The sequence below is a fragment of the Mixophyes fleayi genome, chromosome 6 (genome assembly GCF_038048845.1).
Source record: "Mixophyes fleayi isolate aMixFle1 chromosome 6, aMixFle1.hap1, whole genome shotgun sequence".
Lineage (NCBI taxonomy): Eukaryota > Metazoa > Chordata > Amphibia > Anura > Limnodynastidae > Mixophyes > Mixophyes fleayi.
This window is the reverse complement of record NC_134407.1, coordinates 3,138,926-3,160,121: the sequence shown is the minus strand read 5'-3', so window position 1 is coordinate 3,160,121 and position 21,196 is coordinate 3,138,926. Positions and strand designations below refer to the sequence as shown.

Here is a 21,196-nt window from a genome sequence, read left to right as displayed (position 1 = left end):
ATGTGACCTTTCATGTGCTGTAATCTCCATCCAACATGCAGTCATGCAATGTGCAGTCCTTGCCTGTAGGAGCTTGCAATCTAAAGGAAAAGGAAAGACCATTATTCGACTGCTCTATATATAACTTCAGTATACGCATCTGTACTAGGTTATTCCCAGTCTCTCCGGTCTCGGGGATCGTTGTAGGACATCTGTTAGGAACGGCAGGTGTGTTGCTGCTCAGTCTATGGAGACAATAATGGGAGGTGTTGATTCTGGACGGCTTCCAGTCTCTGCGCCGTGACCTCGCGGTTAATGGAGCTGCAGCTTGCAGATATCCCACTGCTGAGGTGACATCATTCATTCCTGCATCCTGCTCATGTGACACTTGCTGGAAACCTTCCCAGTAACCCAAACTACAGTCCCTTCATCCATGTTAATGCCAGATGAGCAGTGTGTCAAGCATCCTGGCTGCTCTTCCATAGATGTTGTCCGAGCTCAGTAACGGACACATGACAAGTACAGTGCAGGAAGAATGTATGTGCAGGAACAGCATTCAGAGCTATAGATATATAGGGTAGGTAGAAGGAGTGTTCTGCAGAGCTATGGGCAGGTCCTACCCTAAGAATATGCAGAAGTGCTCCTGTAATCCTCCATATCATGCGCTTTACCCCAATACAATCCCCTCTGGTGTTGGTTACAGACCTCTATCTATCATTCACCAATGGCGCCAGTACTGACATACTGGTAGGTAGGTGTAACTAGAGACTTGGGGGCCTATTTAGGAATCTCCTTCGAGGTTATCTATTATTAGAGGATCGCTGCAGACGTCGGAGGTATCTGCTGTTGTTCCAGCCTCTTCAATCGCATATGACACCTATGGGGACTGCGATTGTGCCCTATTTACTAAGCTCTGAAATTTGGGGCTTGATCTCAGCAGCGAGCGCCATCTGAGGATGGAGTTAGCTGTTCTATCCTATGGGGAGAGCATCGCAGGAGAGGGATCATCAGATCCGTCGCTTGTAGGTTCCGTGTACCCCAGTTGCACATTGTGCAGCGCCATCTGAAGATGGCGTTAGCTGTTCTTTCCTATGGGGAGAGCATCGCAGGAGAGGGATCATCAGATCCGTCGCCTGCAGGCTCCGTGTGCCCCCATTGTACATTGTGCAGCGCCATCTGAAGCTGTAAGTAAAGCGATCACGATCACTTATCTATAGGTCATTCATTGGGTCAGGCTCCTATCGGAGCAGCCTCCCCACCTAATCAACTTTAAGCAATTGCCAGCTTAATACATTTTTTATCATTGCTTAGCGGAGGGTCATAAATGGACCCCTAAAACAGTCAGATAGGGATTTACAGTGAGGAAATAGGGACTTGGGGTGTGGCAGCTTTATAAAAGTCTCCTTATCCTATAATTAGACTAGATATGAAGACTTGTTGTTCAGGGGGGAGAGGGTTATATGCAGAAATAATAAACTATGGGAAGGCAGGAATCTATGAAGAATATTTTCTCTGCAACACCTTTGGGAATAATGCAGACAAATAATAGAACCTGTCTGTATAAAAAACGATATTTCTGAATGTGCAACATCTTAACGTAGATACAACTTGTACCATTGTTAAACCAGCGGCGTTAAATCACAGCGCTCTGCCAGCCAGCAAAGCTTCCTCTGCGCCCGGTGTCTTCTTAACCGACTTTTAATTTATTTATTGAGGGACTGGTAGAGGAACTGAAACCATTGTTGGATCAATAGCTGAATTATCAATAGAGAGGATGGATGGCTGTCTATTCTAGACAGTGATCGGTCTTGCTAGAAGAGACAGCGATAGAACATGCCATTAAAGTTATGAAATATGGTGTTGTCTCATTAATTCACTTTCCTTTAGGGAATTGTTCTGCAGTAAGATGGGAGCTTTCACTTTGGCAAGAGAGCAATTCATTAGGAGTCGTAGATTGTACATAAAAATCTTTGAACTGAGCAGCATCTAAAGTGAATGATTATGAATTTCTGACTATTCTGTGACTCCGGAGATAATGAGTATTTGTTACATGCCTGCAATCTGTCTGCTGTCTCTATACAGTGCCGGCTCCTGTCTGTCCGTTCAGTGTACAAATTCCTCCGCTCATCTTCCTGTGCCGGCATTTGGATGATCTGTGAACCATCGACGTGTTTTCTGGTTGCTGAGCAAGAAGTGTCTGGTAGTAAAAAGGAGCCGATCAAATGCCACTTCTCTACATTTCTTGTTGTTAGTGCTTAAACGTTTAGTTCAATTTTATCTCTACAGGGGCCTAGGGGTGAGGCGGGCCCTTCACCCTCCTTTAAAGGCACCCACTCCCGTAAGACCCTTCCTCAGCCTCCTCTGAGCATACACGGCTACAACATATGCGCAGTGAACCCCCAGTCAGACCTTTACTACGCAGGCGCCAAACCTGCGCATACTCGGAAGAGGGGAAGTTTTGCGTTTGTCAGAGCAGAGCGCGGGACGATGTAATACTTGGTACTAGAACACACCAGTGTGGTCATGATACATGTAATGTACATACATGTATACATCATCATCATCATTATATATTTATATAGCGCCACTGATTCCACAGCGCTGTACATTGAACTCATTCACATCAGTCCCTGCCCCATTGGAGCTTACAGTCTAAATTCCCTAATATACACACACAGACAGAGAGAGACTAGGGTAAATTTTGATAGCAGCCAATTAACCTACCAGTATGTTTTTGGAGTGTGGGAGGAAACCAGAGCACCCGGAGGAAACCCTCGCAAACACGGGGAGAACATACAAACTCCTCCTAAATAAGACCATGGTTGGGAACCGAACTCATGACCTCAGTGCTGTGAGGCAGAAGTGCTGACCACTTAACCACCGTGCTGCCCCATACATTGTTCTTAGTAGCTGCCTAATAGTCCAGCATACAGCCTTATTGTATAGGACCAGAGTAGAACATTGTAATCTGGGGCCCCAGGTCTCCTCGTAGACACCTTTGCATCTGTAGCTGTAATTTAGCCCTTGATGAAATAGAAAAAAGAAAATGAATGTGCTGGGGAAACACGGTGATCAGTCAGGGGTCTCCTAGCGTTACATAACATTTAATGGGTCCCTGCTCTGGTGACAGAACGCTTATTAAATAAACGGATTACGTGAAGCTATTCCACAGTGCGGCGGTTTCAGACCGCTGGACCGAGCCCCCTCGTGGTGACCTTGTCACTCTGTGCTTAGTGCGGGTGTTGGCTCAGTTCCTGCTGTCACCTCTTTGTGTGTTTTCGGTGTCATTCGTTTGTCATCCATTTATGACTTTTCCAGAGTCCACAAAGCTAGAACCATCTTCCAGTCCTCAGCTTCTCTCCAGTGACTCCACGTCACAGTGCCCTTTCCCTTGGACGGAGCTTTAAATGCAGAACTGCTGCGTCTGGTCATATTTTCTCTTTATTTGAGTCATTTTAAGAAGTGCATCTAATTTTAAAAAGTACATTACTATACTGTTCGGCAAATGCATCATGTTAGCCCGACCCGCTATGCTGCATGCCAAGAAAGCAATTAGAAAATTGGATCTAGAAATTAAGGATTTATGTGTCTCTGTTCTCCTTGCCAGCAGGAATAATTATTATGAGAGGGGTAAACGAAAGTTTGACAGCACCCAGGAAATATGGATCTCAGATGGGCTTGATATATTAAAAAAAATGCAAACACGCCCAGGGTTTAATTGCTCTCTGAGAAGAGCACAAACATTGTGCATCTGGCCGATGAATTCACAAACAAAGGGCCTTTTTTATGTTACATAATAGTCTGTAAATCAGAGTGAAGCTTGGGTTGTATTTTAATACGATTAGGTAGTGTGATTAGAATCTGTAACCGGGGAAGTTTTATTATTCCCGTGTTATTATCAATCACTGTTTATAATCTGCAGCATTGTACAATATGGAAATAATGAAAATACAGAAACTGAGATGAGCTATTATGTAACTGGAGGGAGACCTGTGTACCTGGGAACGTCGCCCTGAGTGCCCCTTCTGTACCTGTGAGATACCCCCCCAGACGGGCGTATACGCTCCTGTGTCGAGATCACGCCCTGTGCTTGGTTGACTCTTGAGCACCCTCCTTCGTTCCTCCGCTCTACGCATATGGGGGCACATTTAACAAATGACGGTATTGCACTATCATGCACTTACCGTGTAATTAGGTAAAGGAAGTCTGCAATTGATATTTATGACAGCTCCGTTCGACTGTTCAATCTTCAAAACCACTAATTTTCGCTGCAGTTTGTTTTTTCTAACAGTCACCATTCAACAGAATGGTGACTGCTCCTGGCCGCAATCTAACAAGGGAACTTGTCATGTTAATGTACCAGCTGAAGCTGGCGTACATGAGGAAATCTAATGCTGTCAGCTCTGCTCCAGAGAGCAGAGCTGGACAGCGCATGTGTGGAGGGATCACATGATCCCTCCCTGTCACTCAGCGCTCTCTCTCTATCGTTGCAGAGACAGAGAGGGGATCAGTTCTTGGAACTGGACATGCGCAATTGAAGAGTGAAGAGAAGACCCGGAGACAGCGCTTCCGAAGAGGGGGGTAAGTATGGTTTTTTTTATCACTGAAACAGCAGTTTTTCGGAACTGCTGTTTCTCTGCAGGGCTGTACATAAATGTGAGAAGTAGTTCAATCCTTATCATTGCGATAAGGATTGAAAACTACTTTTCACTTTATGTGAATAATGATAAATGTACCCCATGGAGTCGTAAGCGCAAGATGTGACCAAATCAGCGCAAGCGCAAGACTTTCTGTGTTCACGCGCAGTGCGGAAATGCGTACACAAAACACAGACGCATCCGTCCAAGTCTGTGTGAGCCCCTGAGTTATATGAGGACATCCTGGAGAATTACCATCGGCTTAATGCTACAACAGTTAGGGCACAGGCACATAGCGCCCCCGATCCGCCCAACTCCGAAAATCATACAGATCAGACTGTGCAGACGTGTAACACTACAGATGGCCACAGACCTGCGCTTACTGCAGAAACATACACTCACGTCTGTAAGAGAGAGACAACGGGTAAGGGGGAATAATAGAGGTTGGGGCATATAGTAACTGTGATAATATATAGTCCATAGTGAGAGTATCAGAAATCATCCTCTGTAGCTTCTTCTCAGTGTGGGTGCGGATATTACACTGATGATCTGCTGAACTGTAGGTGACACCAGCTGACTCTGCCATCTCCCAAAATCTACTGTGGTTTTACTACGTTCAGCGGTTTCTTTATGTCGGTTCAGACAAAGGGCGAATAGGAGACACATCCGTCACCTTCCAACAGCTGTAACCAGTCTGCACAGGGCGATCGCTGAGGAACTGTATCTATCTATCTCTCTATCTATCTATCTATCTATATATCTATCTATATCATATCTATCTATCTATCTATCTATCTATCTATCTATCTATCTATCTATCTATCTATCTATCATGTCTGTCTATCTATCTATCTATCTATCTATCTATCTATCTATCTATCTATCTATCTATCTATCTATCTATCTATCTATCTATCATGTCTGTCTATCTATCTATCTATCTATCTATCTATCTATCTATCTATCTATCTATCTATCTCATATCTATCTCATATCTATCTATCTATCTATCTATCTATCTATCTATCTATCTATCTATCTATCTATCTATCATGTCTGTCTATCTATCTATCTATCTATCTATCTATCTATCTATCTATCTATCTATCTATCTATCTATCTATCTATCTATCTATCTATCATGTCTGTCTATCTATCTATCTATCTATCTATCTATCTATCTATCTATCTATCTATCTATCTATCTATCTATCTATATATCTATCTATCTATCTATATATCTATCTATCTATCTATCTATCTATCTATCTATCTATCTATCTATCTATCTATCTATCTATATATCTATCTATCTATCTATCTATCTCATATCTATCTCATATCTATCTATCTATCTATCTATCATGTCTGTCTATCTATCTATATATCTATCTATCTATATCATATCTATCTATCTATCTATAGTGGTGTAATGCACACCGCCACAGGTCTCTGGATCTATCTCTATCATATCTATCTATCTATCTATATATCTATCTATATCATATCATATCTATCTATCTATAGTGGTGTAAAGCACACCGCCACAGGGCTCTGGATCTATCTATATCATATCTATCTATAGTGGTGTACAGCACACCGCCACTGGGCTCTGGATCTATCTATATCATATCTATCTATCTATAGTGGTGTACAGCACACCGCCACTGGGCTCTGGATCTATCTATATCATATCTATCTATCTATAGTGGTGTACAGCACACCACCACTGGGCTCTGGATCTATCTATATCATATCTATCTATAGTGGTGTACAGCACACCGCCACTGGGCTCTGGATCTATCTATATCATATCTATCTATAGTGGTGTACAGCACACCGGGCTCTGGATCTATCTATATCATATCTATCTATAGTGGTGTATAGCACACCGCCACTGGACTCTGGAGCTATCTATCTATATAATATCTATCTATAGTGGTGTTTAGCTCACTGGCAGTCTGATGGATGAATCTGGGTTTGGCGGATGCCAGGAGAACGCTTTCTACCTGAATACGTACTGTAAGGTCTGATGGAGGAGGAGTACTGGGCTGGGGTCTGGCCTGGGCTCTTTAGTTCCAGTGAAGGGAAATCTTAATGCTACAGCATGCATTGAGCACTGTAGCTTCTAACTATGTGGCCACAGTTTGGGAAAGGCCCTTTCCTGTATCAGTATGACACTGCCCCTGTGCACAAAGCCAGGTCCAACAAGAAGTGGGTTCCAGAGTTTGGTTTGGAAGAACGAGACTGAGCCACACGGATCCCTGACCTCACCCCCATCATACACCTTTGGGATGAATAGGAACAAGCCAAGGCCTTGTCGCTCATCATCAGTGCCTGACCTCATTAATGCTCCTGTGAATGAATGGATGCGTATCCAGCATAGATGTTCCAAAATCTAGTGGACACCTTCCCAGAAGAGTGGGAGCAGCAAAGGGGGGACCAGCTCCATATTAATGCCCATGGTATAGGAATGAGATGTTCAACAAGCACATATGGATGGATGTGATGTCCGGGTTCCACGTAGTATATTAGTGTAATGTATATTAGAGATGGAACACTAACAATTAGTGGATGGTTCTTGTTTTCCGACCAGTCCTTCACAATAAGATATTTAATATTTGGTTGTCTCCAAGTCACTTTAGTCCCTCACAGAGGATGCATTATATTACTTCATAGATGATTATCGATACATCTGAGTTTCAGTTCTTACTGCTGTAAGTAATTATTTTTGGCTGTGTCTTCTCCTTAAAACCTTATGGAAACAGTGGGCAAATTTACTCTTGAACATTTAGCGCGTGTCTGAAAAATGGAAGTATGTGAGGTATGTATAAAGTATATAAATACATCCCATTGTCTGGTGTATGATCTGGAGATAAAACCTAAAGAGAAAGAAGTATAGAGAGTATTTCCTGACACTTTGTATAATATAATAAGACAGAAGTGATTCCATGTTCTCACAATACATTGTGTTATCTCAGTAGACCGGCCACGGACGATGGGCTAATTGACTGGGTTGTTGTCACTGTCTCTGGTTATTATCCAGACTTGATGGGTCTCCGCTGACATATAAGGAGCTCATATTAGAGTTAGCTGCTTGTTGCTGTACAGCTTGTACCAATAGGATTATACTTGTTATTGGTAACTGCACGTTCTGTATGAGATATTTAGTTATATACCTTAGCGCTACACGGGGGATATGTGCTCAGATTAGTTCTGCACCCGTTGTTGCCATGACATAAAGTTAAAGATACTTGGAAAATAAAATTTTTATGATGGAAATATTTTGGCTTTTATTTTTTCATACATGATTTGTAAACAGTAAAAACAATCTGCAGTCAATGCAGCATCTCACCTGAAATATGTTATATCCTCCATGTGCTGACTCTCGGCAGCATCCACTGAGCAACTAGGAATTGCCAGGGTGAACCTACCTGCTCTGACAGCTGTAGAGATGTAACTTACAGCTCACGCTCTGCTTGTGCGCTTCACAAACACATTTTATGTACATCTTGTTCCGCCTGATAGCTTGTTTCACCCTAATGTGTATTTGAGTCTTGGGGGGGGGGCAGCGGGGGGAGTATTTTGTGTCATGTGGGTAGCACGGTGGCTCAGTGGTTAGCACTTCTGCCTCACAGCACTGGGGTCATGAGTTCATTCCCAACCATGGCCTTATCTGTGTGGCGTTTGTATGTTCTCACCGTGTTTGCGTGGGTTTCTTCCGGGTGCTCCGGTTTCCTCCCACACTTCAAAACCATACTGGTAGGTTAATTGGCTGCTAACAAATTGCCCCTAGTGTGTGTGTGTGTATCTGTGTCTGTGTGTGTGTGTGTGTGTGTGTGTGTGTGTTGGGCAATTTAGACTGTAAGCCCCAATGGGGAAGGGACTGATGTGAGTGAGTTCTCTGTACAGCGCTGCGGAATTGGTGGCGCTATATAAATAAATGGTGGTGATGATTGTTACTTGTAAAGTTACCTGCTAAATTTACTTTTGTATTTTACTTTATTTCTTGTGATCAGACATTTGTCATTGTTTTAGTTTGCTGAATGAAGTAGATTTGGAATAAGGGATTTTAAGTGAAAAGTTCATTTTTCTTAATACCCCATTTCTTAGCAAAGCTTTTAGAGTCATTTTTACTGATTTTAATTTGTTTTTCAAACCTATTCTTATGGAAGCAAATTATAATTGTAAAAGTGGCAATCTTTCACTTGTTATGGCAACACTGCAGACAGTTATATGTGAGCAATGCATTATAATTAGCAGAGCTACAGTATTTGCAGAAGAAATGATGCCTCTTTATGGGGCCTGTACAGCAGTGTTCAGTAACACAGTATGACCTTGCAGTGTTCTGTTATCCAGAATGATCCAGTCCTCAATGCGGGCGAGATCTGGAGGCCAGAACCGCTTCCAGGGCAGTTTCATGGGTACCCCTGTATTGCAGATTACAGCGCATTCCTCTGAATAGATTGTCAGTTACACAGCCAAGCCCCCTGTTAGGGATCTTGGCTGTGTAACTACGCACTGTGCAGGGCAATAATGTTATCAAGGACACGTGTACCTACCTGTTTCTCTGTCCCTGAAGTTCCCCACAGCAACCAAGCATTCAATTCATTGTCTGTCTTGCAAAGCTTCTTGCTGATTGGTTGCTGGTCGGTGAAACTGACCACAACTCTACACTTTGTTGCCTTGTACCTCTCAGCCTGCATTGTGTGTAATGGAAAAAAGGAGTTTTGTTTTTAAATCTGAGCGTAGAAGAAACCTGTTATTGTCTGACTGAGCAGTTTCACTTTGTAAGTCACTGAACAAATGCCAATACAGGGAGTGTGTCCTCTGTATATTTCATTGTAAATGTTGGTGTCCAGGCTGCTGTACATCCGGCACATATAGTGCATGTTCTATAAATGCTGTCAGGTCAGGCAGCAGCTTACAGATCTGCAAATATTATTACCCATTTGTCAGCTTCACTAGCGGTAGGTGTTACCTGTTGTACACAATGCAGCCACATTGTTACAACAAAGATATCTTACAGCAAGTGATACATTCACAACTGACATGTTCACACTGATTGTAAATTATCTGTTGTTTCTGTCTGGAGGATTCAACCTTTACAGGCTGTGCCTAGGATAGAGTGGGGGTTCAGGGGCCCCCAGTAAGGGCTGCAGGTAGGTATGTGCTGGGGTGCAGGCTCTGTCCTCACACGCTCTCTGGTGACATAGTGTCTGGTTATGTGTCTGTCGTCCTATCAGAGTCTCACAGGGAGCTGGGATGTGAGGAGACGCTTTACTCACATTTATCTTGTCAACGTTTAAACAAATCAGCAGGTTCATTCCTCATTCCTCCGGCCCGCTGTGCTTGGTGACATTCTGTAATTACACTGTGTAGAAAAATGTCACAGAGCGAATATCACAGGATATAAACAGAGGAGTTTGAGCTAAAGCAAATATTTCTGCTGAGCTCCGGAGCCGTCGCTCTCTCTAGTCTCTGCTGCTCAAGGTTTTAGCTCTTCGGGTGTCAGTCCAGCTCTGCCAGTCTCACCCCCTCTCAGCAGGAGACGTTATATCAGTGCCTGTGCCTTTAAGGGTTCTGAGCTGGAGCCGATCCCACATCTGCTGTTTGTCCAGCAGCTTCAGGGTATGCTGTCATATAAACTATGTTGTGGGAGATAATAGACTAATCCAACATTTATATATAAGGAAATATTGTACCATGGTACAATGAGAGCTACATGGTATTGTTTCATCAGACGAGATCTGGTTTGGGGACTCCAGGGGCGCTCATGGGATTGAGGGGGTTGAGCCTCCCTGAGTTACATTTAAGGCACAAAGCGGTGACCAGACAACCTGAAATTCATAGGAAATATTTTAACTGCTCCTTTTTAATAGATACTAACTTATTAACATAATATTAATATATAAAATGCAGAAAAAAGGGATTGTGTTATGGAGCTGGTCAGTACTGAAAATAGGGACACTTTCAGGCACAATCATCTGTGTCTCTCCCTGACAATTATAACATATGTATAATGTTTCTTCTTTGTCCTTTCCCAGGGTGTTCCGAAGCCGATAGCCATTGAGCCGTGTTCCGGAAACAAAGCTGCTGTTCTCACTGTGTTTCTCTGTCTGCCGAGAGGATTATCCGGTGTCCCTCCTCCCGGTCAGTCAGGTAACGTTCTTCATGTACTGTATAATGTAATGTTTGTATTTATGTCTCCCTCCCTGCATCTCCCATTGCCCGCTCACCCAGAGCCCTCTTACCCAGAGCCCTCTCACCCAGCGCCCACTCACCCAGTGACTGCTCACCCAGAGCCTTCTCACCTAGCCCCCTCTCACCCAGAGCCCTCTCACCCAGCGCCTGCTCACCCAGAGCCCTCTCACCCAGTGCCCTCTCACCCAGCGCCCTCTCACCCAGCACCCTCTCACCCAGCGCCCTCTTCACCAGAGCCCTCTCACCCAGCGCTTGCTCACCCAGCGCCCACCCTCCCAGAGCCCTCTCAACCAGCGCCTGCTCACCCAGAGCCCTCTCACCCAGTGCCCTCTCACCCAGCGCCCTCTCACCCAGCACCCTCTCACCCAGCGCCCTCTTCACCAGAGCCCTCTCACCCAGCGCTTGCTCACCCAGCGCCCGCTCACCCAGAGCCCTCTCACCCAGTGCCCTCTCACCCAGAGCCCTCTCACCCAGCACCCTCTTACCCAGAGCCCTCTCACCCAGCGCCCACTCACCCAGTGACTGCTCACCCAGAGCCTTCTCACCCAGCCCCCTCTCACCCAGAGCCCTCTCACCCAGCGCCTGCTCACCCAGTGCCCTCTCACCCAGTGCCCTCTCACCCAGCGCCCTCTCACCCAGCGCCCACTCACCCAGCGCCCTCTCACCCAGCGCCCACTCACCCAGCGCCCTCTCACCCAGTGCCCTCTCACCCAGCCCCCTCTCACCCAGCGCCCTCTCACCCAGCCCCCTCTCACCCAGAGCCCTCTCACCCAGCGCCCTCTCACCCAGCCCCCTCTCACCCAGCGCCCTCTCACCCAGAGCCCTCTCACCCAGAGCCTTCTCACCCAGCCTCCTCTCACCCAGCGCCCTCTCACCCAGCCCCCTCTCACCCAGCCCCCTCTCACCCAGAGCCCTCTTACCCAGCGCCCTCTCACCCAGCGCCCACTCACCCAGCCCCCTCTCACCCAGCCCCCTCTCACCCAGAGCCCTCTTACCCAGCGCCCTCTCCTGTGTTGTCTGACGTGGACGACTGAGCACGGCGTCACTTCTGCAGAATGCCCAGAGAAAGGGTTAATTTGAGTTCACTGTCATTTTACCAGGAACACACAATAAATATTCAGCTCCTAGGATCGCCTGACAGGAAACAGCAAGTTAATATAAATTAATGCTGATTACCATGAACGAGGGAAGGAATGATAAATTCAATAAAGCTGTGAAGGTAATGAAGATTGGAGCAGCGCCCACTGAGCGCATAATAAGCTGCATAGAATAAGATTATGACTGAATTCTACTTTTCCTCCTCTGATCTGAGAACAATATTTCAGTAAATTGTGAATTTGAGAGTTCGTCAGGCCCTTGTCCAGACGGGTAACGTCTGTCTGAGGCCTGGGCAGAAACGTCAAACACTCGTAGCGCCAATAGTCGGGGAAATCGGAAAGGAAGAGCGGATCCATCATCTCTCGGCTTCTGCTGACATCCATCTGTTTATGTGCGGAACCAGTAAAGGGTTATTGAGTTAGAGGACCGCAGGGAGGACAAATGAGGTTATATCCTGTCCTTACATCTGCCGTCAGTTCCCTGCGTATCACCTGCAACACGACACAGATCTAGGAACGGGGGAGTTACATGGACTGTCCTGCTAGGATCATTGGTCAGATATATATATATCACTGTACATTATAATTTCCTATTCACCAGATCAGCCGCAAAGCCGGTTGCGGCAGAAAACAAAGTACGGGTTGAAAACAAATGATTTAATACCAGTGCTGTAATTTTAATAATAAAATAAGAGAGACAGGCAGACAAAGCGGTGAGAGGGCGTGGGTGGGAGGGCGCTGGGTGAGAGGGTGCTGGGTGAGAGGGCCCTGCTCACAAGCTTACAATCTATAGGACAATGGGAGTTTGATACATGAGGGTAAGTGCTACATGTTGCATAGTGGTCCAGCCAGATTGCAGTGGGAAGGTGCTTTGTGGGATTATATGTGCGCTGATGTCTACTCGGTATCTGTTACCGCCAGGCGTTCAGATTGGCTCAGCGACTGTGGGTTCTGATCACTCAGCTCTCATGCCCCCCCCTCGCAAATTCTCTGCCGTTATATGACCCTCCAGCGGAAGCCGGAGAATATAATGACTCGTACAATGCAGGAAAAACACTTCATACATACAAAGGAAGGTCGGCTACTGAGAAACCACAGGGTACCCGACCCTTTGTTTGATCCTTTAAACACTAATTTCTAGGTACATGAAATTGTGACTTGTAATCTACAATTATTCCATAAAATGAAGTATTTATTCCAATTACAGCCAACGCAGCGTGCAGCTTATCAGATGTCTGTACACTTTATAACACAGAATAATAACTAGACCCTCCTACAGGCACAATGTATGTGTATTGGACAGGTTACTGGATAAGTAGATAGTATGCTGCTGCCGTTTCTAGGTGTGATTGACTGGGGCCCAAGCACCTTATTCTCATCATATTCATTGGTGTGGACAGGGATAGAATGTTCACAGCAGTACAGAGTATATCAGGACATCAGTGATGTGTTAGTGAGGACAGGGCTGCATGTGACAGGGGCAGTGACATGATGTGAGGAGGGGAATGGAGGCAGCAGGAAGCCACAGACTGAGAGTTATATAGTGGAAGGAGCAGGTTCCCCAGCAGCACAGAGTATATCAGGAGATGAGTGATGCGTTAGTGAGGACAGGGCTGCATGTGACAGGGGCAGTGACATGATGTGAGGAGGGGAATGGAGGCAGCAGGAAGCCACAGACTGAGAGTTATATAGTGGAAGGAGCAGGTTCCCCAGCAGCACAGAGTATATCAGGAGATGAGTGATGCGTTAGTGAGGACAGGGCTGCATGTGACAGGGGCAGTGGCATGATGTGAGGAGGGGAATGGAGGCAGCAGGAAACCACAGACTGAGAGTTATATAGTGGAAGGAGCAGGGTCCCCCAGCAGCACTGAATATATCAGGAGAGGAGTGATGTATTAGTGAGGACAGGGCTGCATATGACAGGGGCAGTGACATGATGTGAGGAGGGGAATGGAGGCAGCAGGAAGCCACAGACTGAGAGTTATATAGTGGAAGGAGCAGGGTCCCCAGCAGCACAGAGTATATCAGGAGATGAGTGATGTGTCAGTGAGGACAGGGCTGCATGTGACAGGGGTAGTGACATGATGTGAGGAGGGGAATGGAGGCAGCAGGAAGCCACAGACTGAGAGTTATATAGTGGAAGGAGCAGGGTCCCCAGCAGCACAGAGTATATCAGGAGAGGAGTGATGTGTTAGTGGGGACAGGGCTGTATATGACAGGGGCAGTGACATGATGTGAGGAGGGGAATGGAGGCAGCAGGAAGTCACAGGAGTTTTTGATGTGTTTAGTTACAGATCAGTCACCTTGAGTTACAATCACCACCTCCCAGGGTAGAACATTGGTATCGGCCGTATCCCTGGATGTTTGGACCTACATAATGTAACAGGATGGATGAAGGATGGAGCGTTACATAATAAGACATTACAGATGTTACACAGTAGACGCAGTCCTCTATTCTGCTCCTTAGATGCATTATTGGGTTTCTGTTTATTTATTTTTCTGTAAAGTCTCCATTCAACCCTTTGATAGGTGTAGGATTCTGTTACTGTTTCATACCCTGCAAAACCCATTTATTTATTTACATGTTTCTTCAAATGTTCAAGAACATATTAATTAGAGGTGGTAGCACATCCAGCTGAAGTACCTGAGGTTTATCTGATAATTACTTTCTTCTTATTATAATTATTATTATTATAAGGTGTCTTGCTGACATGTGTGCGGCCATATTTGTTTCTGGTGTTTGTAGATTCACATCAGCAGATCTGTAATAAGTGTTCATCCTGTAGATTAGGAATGATACGTCCAGGATAGATGTCTGTCATCCTCCCACATTACCAGCTCCCTGCATACAAGAAGTTTCCTGTGAGCCCCTCTAACATTCAATGCTTAAAGCGGTGTCTGAAAATCCTTCTCGTCAGCGGATCACTTTCCCTAAGTAATCTACAAACTCATCTAGGGATCTATTTAACAAGCAGCGATGAGCCAAAATGCCAGTGTAAAATGTCAGGATGGAGTTACCTGCCTCTTATAATGGGTTCCAGATCAGCCCATTAATGACATTCGGTGTTATTACACTTCCCTCTGATTTGCAGCGATACATTTTGAGTCTTTACACAGTAGCCACTTTCTCCTCCGTCCAATTCTGTCTTATTCGCCTACTCTTGGTGTCATCGCCATAAATGATCAGGTACCAGTTACCTGTTAGCTCTTCACTTGCTTCCTTGTAGATTGTAAGCCCTAGTGGCCAGGACTCTTGTTCCATCTGTCTGAACATATGTTAGTGTATGTTTGTTACACTCCCTACTGTATAACACACAGGATATATTTGTAAGTTAGAACTAAAGGCTACTAAGTCAATAGTCTGGAACATGCAATAGACGCCTCTGAATTGCGCAGTCATAACTCTCGTCCAGTCAGAATATAAAGCAGAGATTACAGGGTCTGTGAACACCCCCCTCTCGCCCGTGGGACACACTCTATTCTTTGAAATGCATTGTCACCCGTTGCTGTCCGTTTCACAGTGACAGAGCTGGCAGCGTTCTCTGCTTTGTGAGGAACCGTCTCTCAGAACTGGAATCTGCCGCTTTCACGGCTCTGAAATTCCCACAGCAGATGCGGTATTTCAAAGGGAATAATGCATGGCTTGTTTTGATTTGAAGGATCTGGGTTTGTGAGAGAGAATTATTTTAAACATGTATTTATTATTTCACACTTCTAAAAGCTCTTGACATTTTATAAACACTTAGAGAAGTTTTGCTGTTTTGTTGCATTGAGCTCCGTATACGGAGAAGGCGCTTAAAGCGGCCACAGCTTGTGTGTGTAGATGCTGAGTTCATCTAGCCGGGAAGGTCTGTGTCTTGTCAAAGCTATAAGTACCTCTCTGTGCGCTTGTTGTATCTGTCCGTCCCTGATATGACAATGTAAAAGCATTTATGTATAAGGCATGGAACTATTCTGTGTCGTTGTACAGTTAGGGGTTGATTCAATTCTAGGAGATGTTCGCCCACTACGGTACCCAGAACATTTTGGAGTTTACTGTGCACCTCTGTAGCGTGCGAGGGAAAATGGAAGATACATCGCCGCAGAGTGCCTTCATGACTGTGCCGGAGGTCTCTTAAGGGCATAATCAATGAACTTTTCCACCCGCGATTACTCACGGCTGCGCGTGTAAAGTGACAATACGGTACCGCAACATCACAGGTTTCCCTTGACAACCCTATGGGGTGCGCACGGAAATCCACGATGGGCAGCATGGTGGCTCAGTGGTTAGCACTTCTACCTCACAGCACTGGGGTCATGAGTTCAATTCCCGACCATGGCCTTATCTGTGTGGAGTTTGTATGTTCTCCCTGTTTGCGCGTGGGTTTCCTCCGGGTGCTCCGGTTTCCTCCCACACTCCAAAAACATACTGGTCGGTTAATTGGCTGCTATCAAAATTGACTCTAGTCTGTGTGTGTGTGTGTGTGTTAGGGAATTTAGACTGTAAGTCCCAATGGGGCAGGGACTGATGTGAATGAGTTCTCTGTACAGCGCTGCGGAATCAGTGGCGCTATATAAATAAATGGTGATGATGATGATCATGATGTTGCGGTATCGGGACTCGTGCAGCCACGTATAATCACGGACTAAAAAGCTAATTGAATATGGCTCTTATAATAACATTTTACAAGATGGCGATTTGTCCCAGCCGCCAAGGATGGTTGTTGCTCGCTGAGCTCTCCCCCACGCTCCATCCTCAGTCCAAAGCCACTGGCTCCTTCAGTTACATTCTCCTGCCCGGGACACACTGGCCGCCGCTTACCTTGTCTGTAGCGCCAGTTCTCTCACAGGGCGCGTTTCACTCACGTGTGGGAGGTGGACTTGCCACCTGATTTTGTAACTGCTTGATGGGGCTGTTAGGGTTCTTTCCACCCTCTGTATTTTAAGGCAAATGATACGTTCTATCTATCATGGAAGAGGGGTAGGAGGGAGCATGGACAGAGTCTTTGTTTGGGGGGACAATTTTTTTCGTTGGCATAAAAAGTTTTTCCTCGCCTTAATTCACACGCTTCCCAATAGAGCGGTGACGTCGTTTCTAATATTGGGAATTCTATTGGCTGGTCATGGGCATCCTTGCAGGTGAGGTGACCCTCTCTCTTCATCACCTCGGACTTAGAGACCCCTGACCACCCCCGACACAGAACATACCGATATCTGCAGCAGGAGAGCTTCCTGTGTCTGGCCGGTCATTCACCTGCTGCTTCCATCATCAGTGACCTCAAGGGACACGCAGCCGGGGGGATCCCAGGGAGATGAGGCATGGTCTATAAGTGGATGTTCTCCTTTTGGGTTGTGATCAGAGCTCTCAGACTCTTAGGTGATAAGCAGAGAAGGTTCCCCAATATGCAGGAATACCCCCAATCTACCGACGGAGATGATAGTACTTCTCTCTCCGTTGAAGGACAGGGGAAAATTATTTGACAATAAAAGTTTACAAATTATAATAATATATAGGATTTATGGGGTCGAAGTTCAGGCGGTGGTTTTAAACAGATCCACCTGCACCAACCTCAGACTTAAGTGGTGCAGTAGGTAGAATATACGTGTGGTGGCACTGAATCAACTTAGGAGACAGTGCTGGATGTTCTCAGGCGCCCTGAAGCCTTCTTCACAACTATTGAACCTCTCTCCTTGAAATTCTTGATGATCCTTTTTGTGCAAAGCAATGATGACTGCACGTGTTTCCTTGCAGCTAAACATGGTTAACAAAGGAAGAACAATGATTTCAAGCACCACCCTCCTTTTTAAAGCTTCCAGTCTGTTATTCTAACTAAAACTGCATGACAGAGTGATCTCCAGCCTTGTCCTCCTCAACACTCTCACCTGTGTTAACGAGAGAATCACTGACCTGATGTCAGCTGGTCCTTTTGTGGAAGGGCTGAACTGCAGTGGAAGTGTTGTTTTTGGGATAAAGTTCATTGTAATGGCAAAGATGGACTTTGAAATTAATTGTAATTCATCTAATCACTCTTCATGACGTTCTGGAGTATATGCAAATTATCATCATAAAAACTGAGGCAGCAGACTTTGTGAGAAATAATATTTGTGTCATTGTCAAAACTTTTGGCCATAACTGTACAGCACATCATGCAGGACTCAGAATGTTATAAAGGTATAATAAACATGCACAAGTGATGAACACAAATATATATAAATACCATTAAAGATGAATTCCACAATGCTAAAATAGCACAAAAAATAATCCTGGATATAGAAGTGGTGAAGCTAAAATAAGGTCTGTAATTGTGGTCAAAGCATATTACAAGGGTGGCATAGATAATATCCATAGGTATATCTCATCATTATCAGCTATTTATATAGCGCCGCTACGTCCACAGCGCTATACAGAGATCGGTCCCTGCCCATTGGGGCTTACTGTCTCAGTTCCCTAATACACACAGACAGATAGACAGGCAGAAACTAGAGTCAATTTAATAGCAGCCAATTAACCTACCAGTATGTTTTTGGAGTGTGGGAGGAAACCGGAGCACCCAGAGGAAACCCACGCAAACACTGGGAGAACATACAAACCACACAGATAAGGTCATGGTCAGGAATCGAACTCATGACCCCAGTGGTGTGAGGCAGAAGTGCTAACCACTGAGCCACCGTGCTGCTCAGATATCACAAGTGCTGGTACTGTCTGGTTGAGCATATAAACAGTCCCAGTACAGCAGGTTTCTTCTGCAGTTGTTGGAAGCTTTTGATGATAAATTTCTGCCTACTGGTCATTGTAGATGGAGCACAGAGCGCTGGAGCGCACAGCACTTCTTGGTCACTAGTGTCAAAAATTATGTGTTGTGTTTCATCCACTTCAGGAGGCCTCGCTCCAGCCCCTCCTACAGGTCAGAATTCAGGCCCCGATGAATAATAAGGGTTGAACCAATCCAAACGACAAGCGGGCCCCAGAGAGCCGGCTGGGCCCTAACTGGTGGATATGTCGCAAGTAATAGAGCCCTGCAATAGTTCGCTTAAAAGATCCACAGCTTGTGGTTAAAGTTGTATTACGGTAAGGATAGTGCAGGGGGGTGGGGGGTGGGGGACATGGAGGGGCCTCTCGCTTAGATTACTAAAGAAAAGGGTTTTATATCGTATATTTATGACCTGTGTCTTTAAGACCATTGGTGACTGTTCCACTGTACATGTAATAAGCAATATCTGGATATATTGACATTTATGGAATCCAGGTGCAGCATCGTTCTGATATTATTGCCCATGTATCCTGAATATTGTAGAGAAGTCACGTTCAGCGCTCGTCTGGATTTTACAGCTCCCCCTGGGCTATATATAATATTCTCGTGGTTGACCTCTCATTGTAAGATAGAGGAATATAACCGCTATTAATCTGCTCCCCGGGGACTGATTGGCAGCTGGGAAAATACTAGTAGAAGAACTCAGCATGTTATAGAGTCATCATCGTCATTTACAGAACTCTGCAACGCTGGACTGTCAGAGATACAAATTATACAATATACAAAGTGCACATAAAAACAGAACAAGTACAGGAAAGGCTGATATAGGAGTTACAGATGTGGGGTAGAGGGGTCCTGTTCCTGAGAGCTTACACTCTAGAGGTCTGCAGGAAAAGGGCAATGCTGCGACAGTAGGAGCCAGTGGCACTTGTGGCTGAGCCAGTGTAAAGAGTTGCTGAATGGTGCAGCACATTTGGAATGGCGAGAGTGGAAGATCAGATCGGAGCGCACACTCATCCTGCTATTAATGTCCATTTGGCACCAGAATCCTATAAAACGGGAACATTGTCACAAGTGGTCTAACTTCACAAGCTGGAACTAACGACCGTTCCCTGGCATCACCTCACTTATACACATTTACCAGACAAGACTGAGCAATAGTGATGCTGGGTTACAGGTGTACAGTCCCATAAGCCTTTATGTAAACATAGTTGTGCCCCCCCCCCCCCCCACCCTCCGCTCATGGGGAAAGTTGACCTTGAAACGTGTTTGTTGTTCCTCCAATCTGCTCCTCGCTGTCTAAACTAAACCCTTCTGTCCCGATTAGCCACAGTGGTGACTGTTTAATTATTGTAGGACGGACAAAGATGCGAGAGGCCCGATATCCTCGTCCTTCGTGTTCCCCTTCCCAGCTGCTCCCACCTGATCCTTTCATCCTGATTTCATGCCGCAGATGAGAGAAGTGTAATTATGCAGACGATTAATGGCCATTGCTTTTTGTCTATAAGTTGATCCGTGTTTACATTGCCAAGTGCGGGGAGAGCGGAGTCATCAATATGTGAAGATTTAAAGGATGAAATTGTTTCCAAGTCTAAGTGGTCACGTCCCATTGTTGTCTGTAGTTTCACAGTTGGTTTAAAAATAATCTTTGTTGCAGAGTGACCAAAGCTGCTTCCTAAATGTATTTTGTTCTGAGGCCAAAGGGATAGTTATTATATATATAGAGAGAGAGAGAGAGAGAGAGAGAGAGAGAGAGAGAGAGCAACCACAGCATTAAGACCACAGAAAAGTGAAGTGAATAACATTGATCATCCTGTTACATGTATATTAGGCAGCAAGTGAACAGTTAGTTCTTATAGTTGATGTCCTACCTTATCTTCTGCCTCTCCCCCTTCTTTCCCCTTCTCTGCCCCTGTCCCCCTATTCTCCCTCTCTCCCCTGCGTCTCTCTGTCTGTCCACCCCTCCCCTTAGATTGTACGCTCCTCTGAGCAGGGCCATCTCTCCTCCTGTTTCCACCACTTCTAACTCTGCTCTCCAGCTACTTAGCCCTCCTCCTCGAGGGTCCTCCACCTCCCCCCCCCCCCCCCCCGTCCCCTCTCGCTCCCTCCTCGCCCCTCTGGGGGGCTCCCTGTCTTCCACGCCCTCCTTCTTGGGCCCCGTTGTTTGCGGATCCTCCCTCTTCCCGCCCTCTCTAGCTGTGCATTGAGCTTACTGAGTTACTGTGCTTATGTTTACTGTACTGTGCTGTCTCACCTTGTATTGTTATTCGTTTGTCCCTGTACGGCGCTACGGACACCTTGTGGCGCCATATAAATAAAAATTAATAATAATAATAAAATGTGTTGGAAGCAGGAAAAATAGGCAACTCTGTGCTCCTTCAAACGGGCACTTAAAACTCACCTGTTCCTTAAGGCCTACCAACCATCCATTTAACCTCTCATCTCTTCTGCTCATCCTCCCTTGACCCCTCTTCTCTTTCCCCTTTGATTCACTGGCTCCCTTTTGTGCCTGACTTTGTTTACCCTCCCTTAGGATGTAAGCTCGAAT

General features: G+C 45.5%; 1 protein-coding gene across 3 annotated transcripts in view; it reads left to right on the top strand.

Moving 5' to 3' along the window:
- Positions 1-21,196, top strand: part of ATRNL1 (attractin like 1) — a 489,225-nt gene that overhangs the window by 446,143 nt on the left and 21,886 nt on the right. For 2 of the 3 annotated variants that reach the window (XM_075215604.1, XM_075215602.1), the window contains one exon: positions 10,664-10,778. In XM_075215604.1, the coding sequence (XP_075071705.1) occupies positions 10,664-10,778 (115 nt within the window). The remainder of the gene's footprint in view (positions 1-10,663; positions 10,779-21,196) is intronic. The other variant, XM_075215603.1, reaches the window with a different exon arrangement.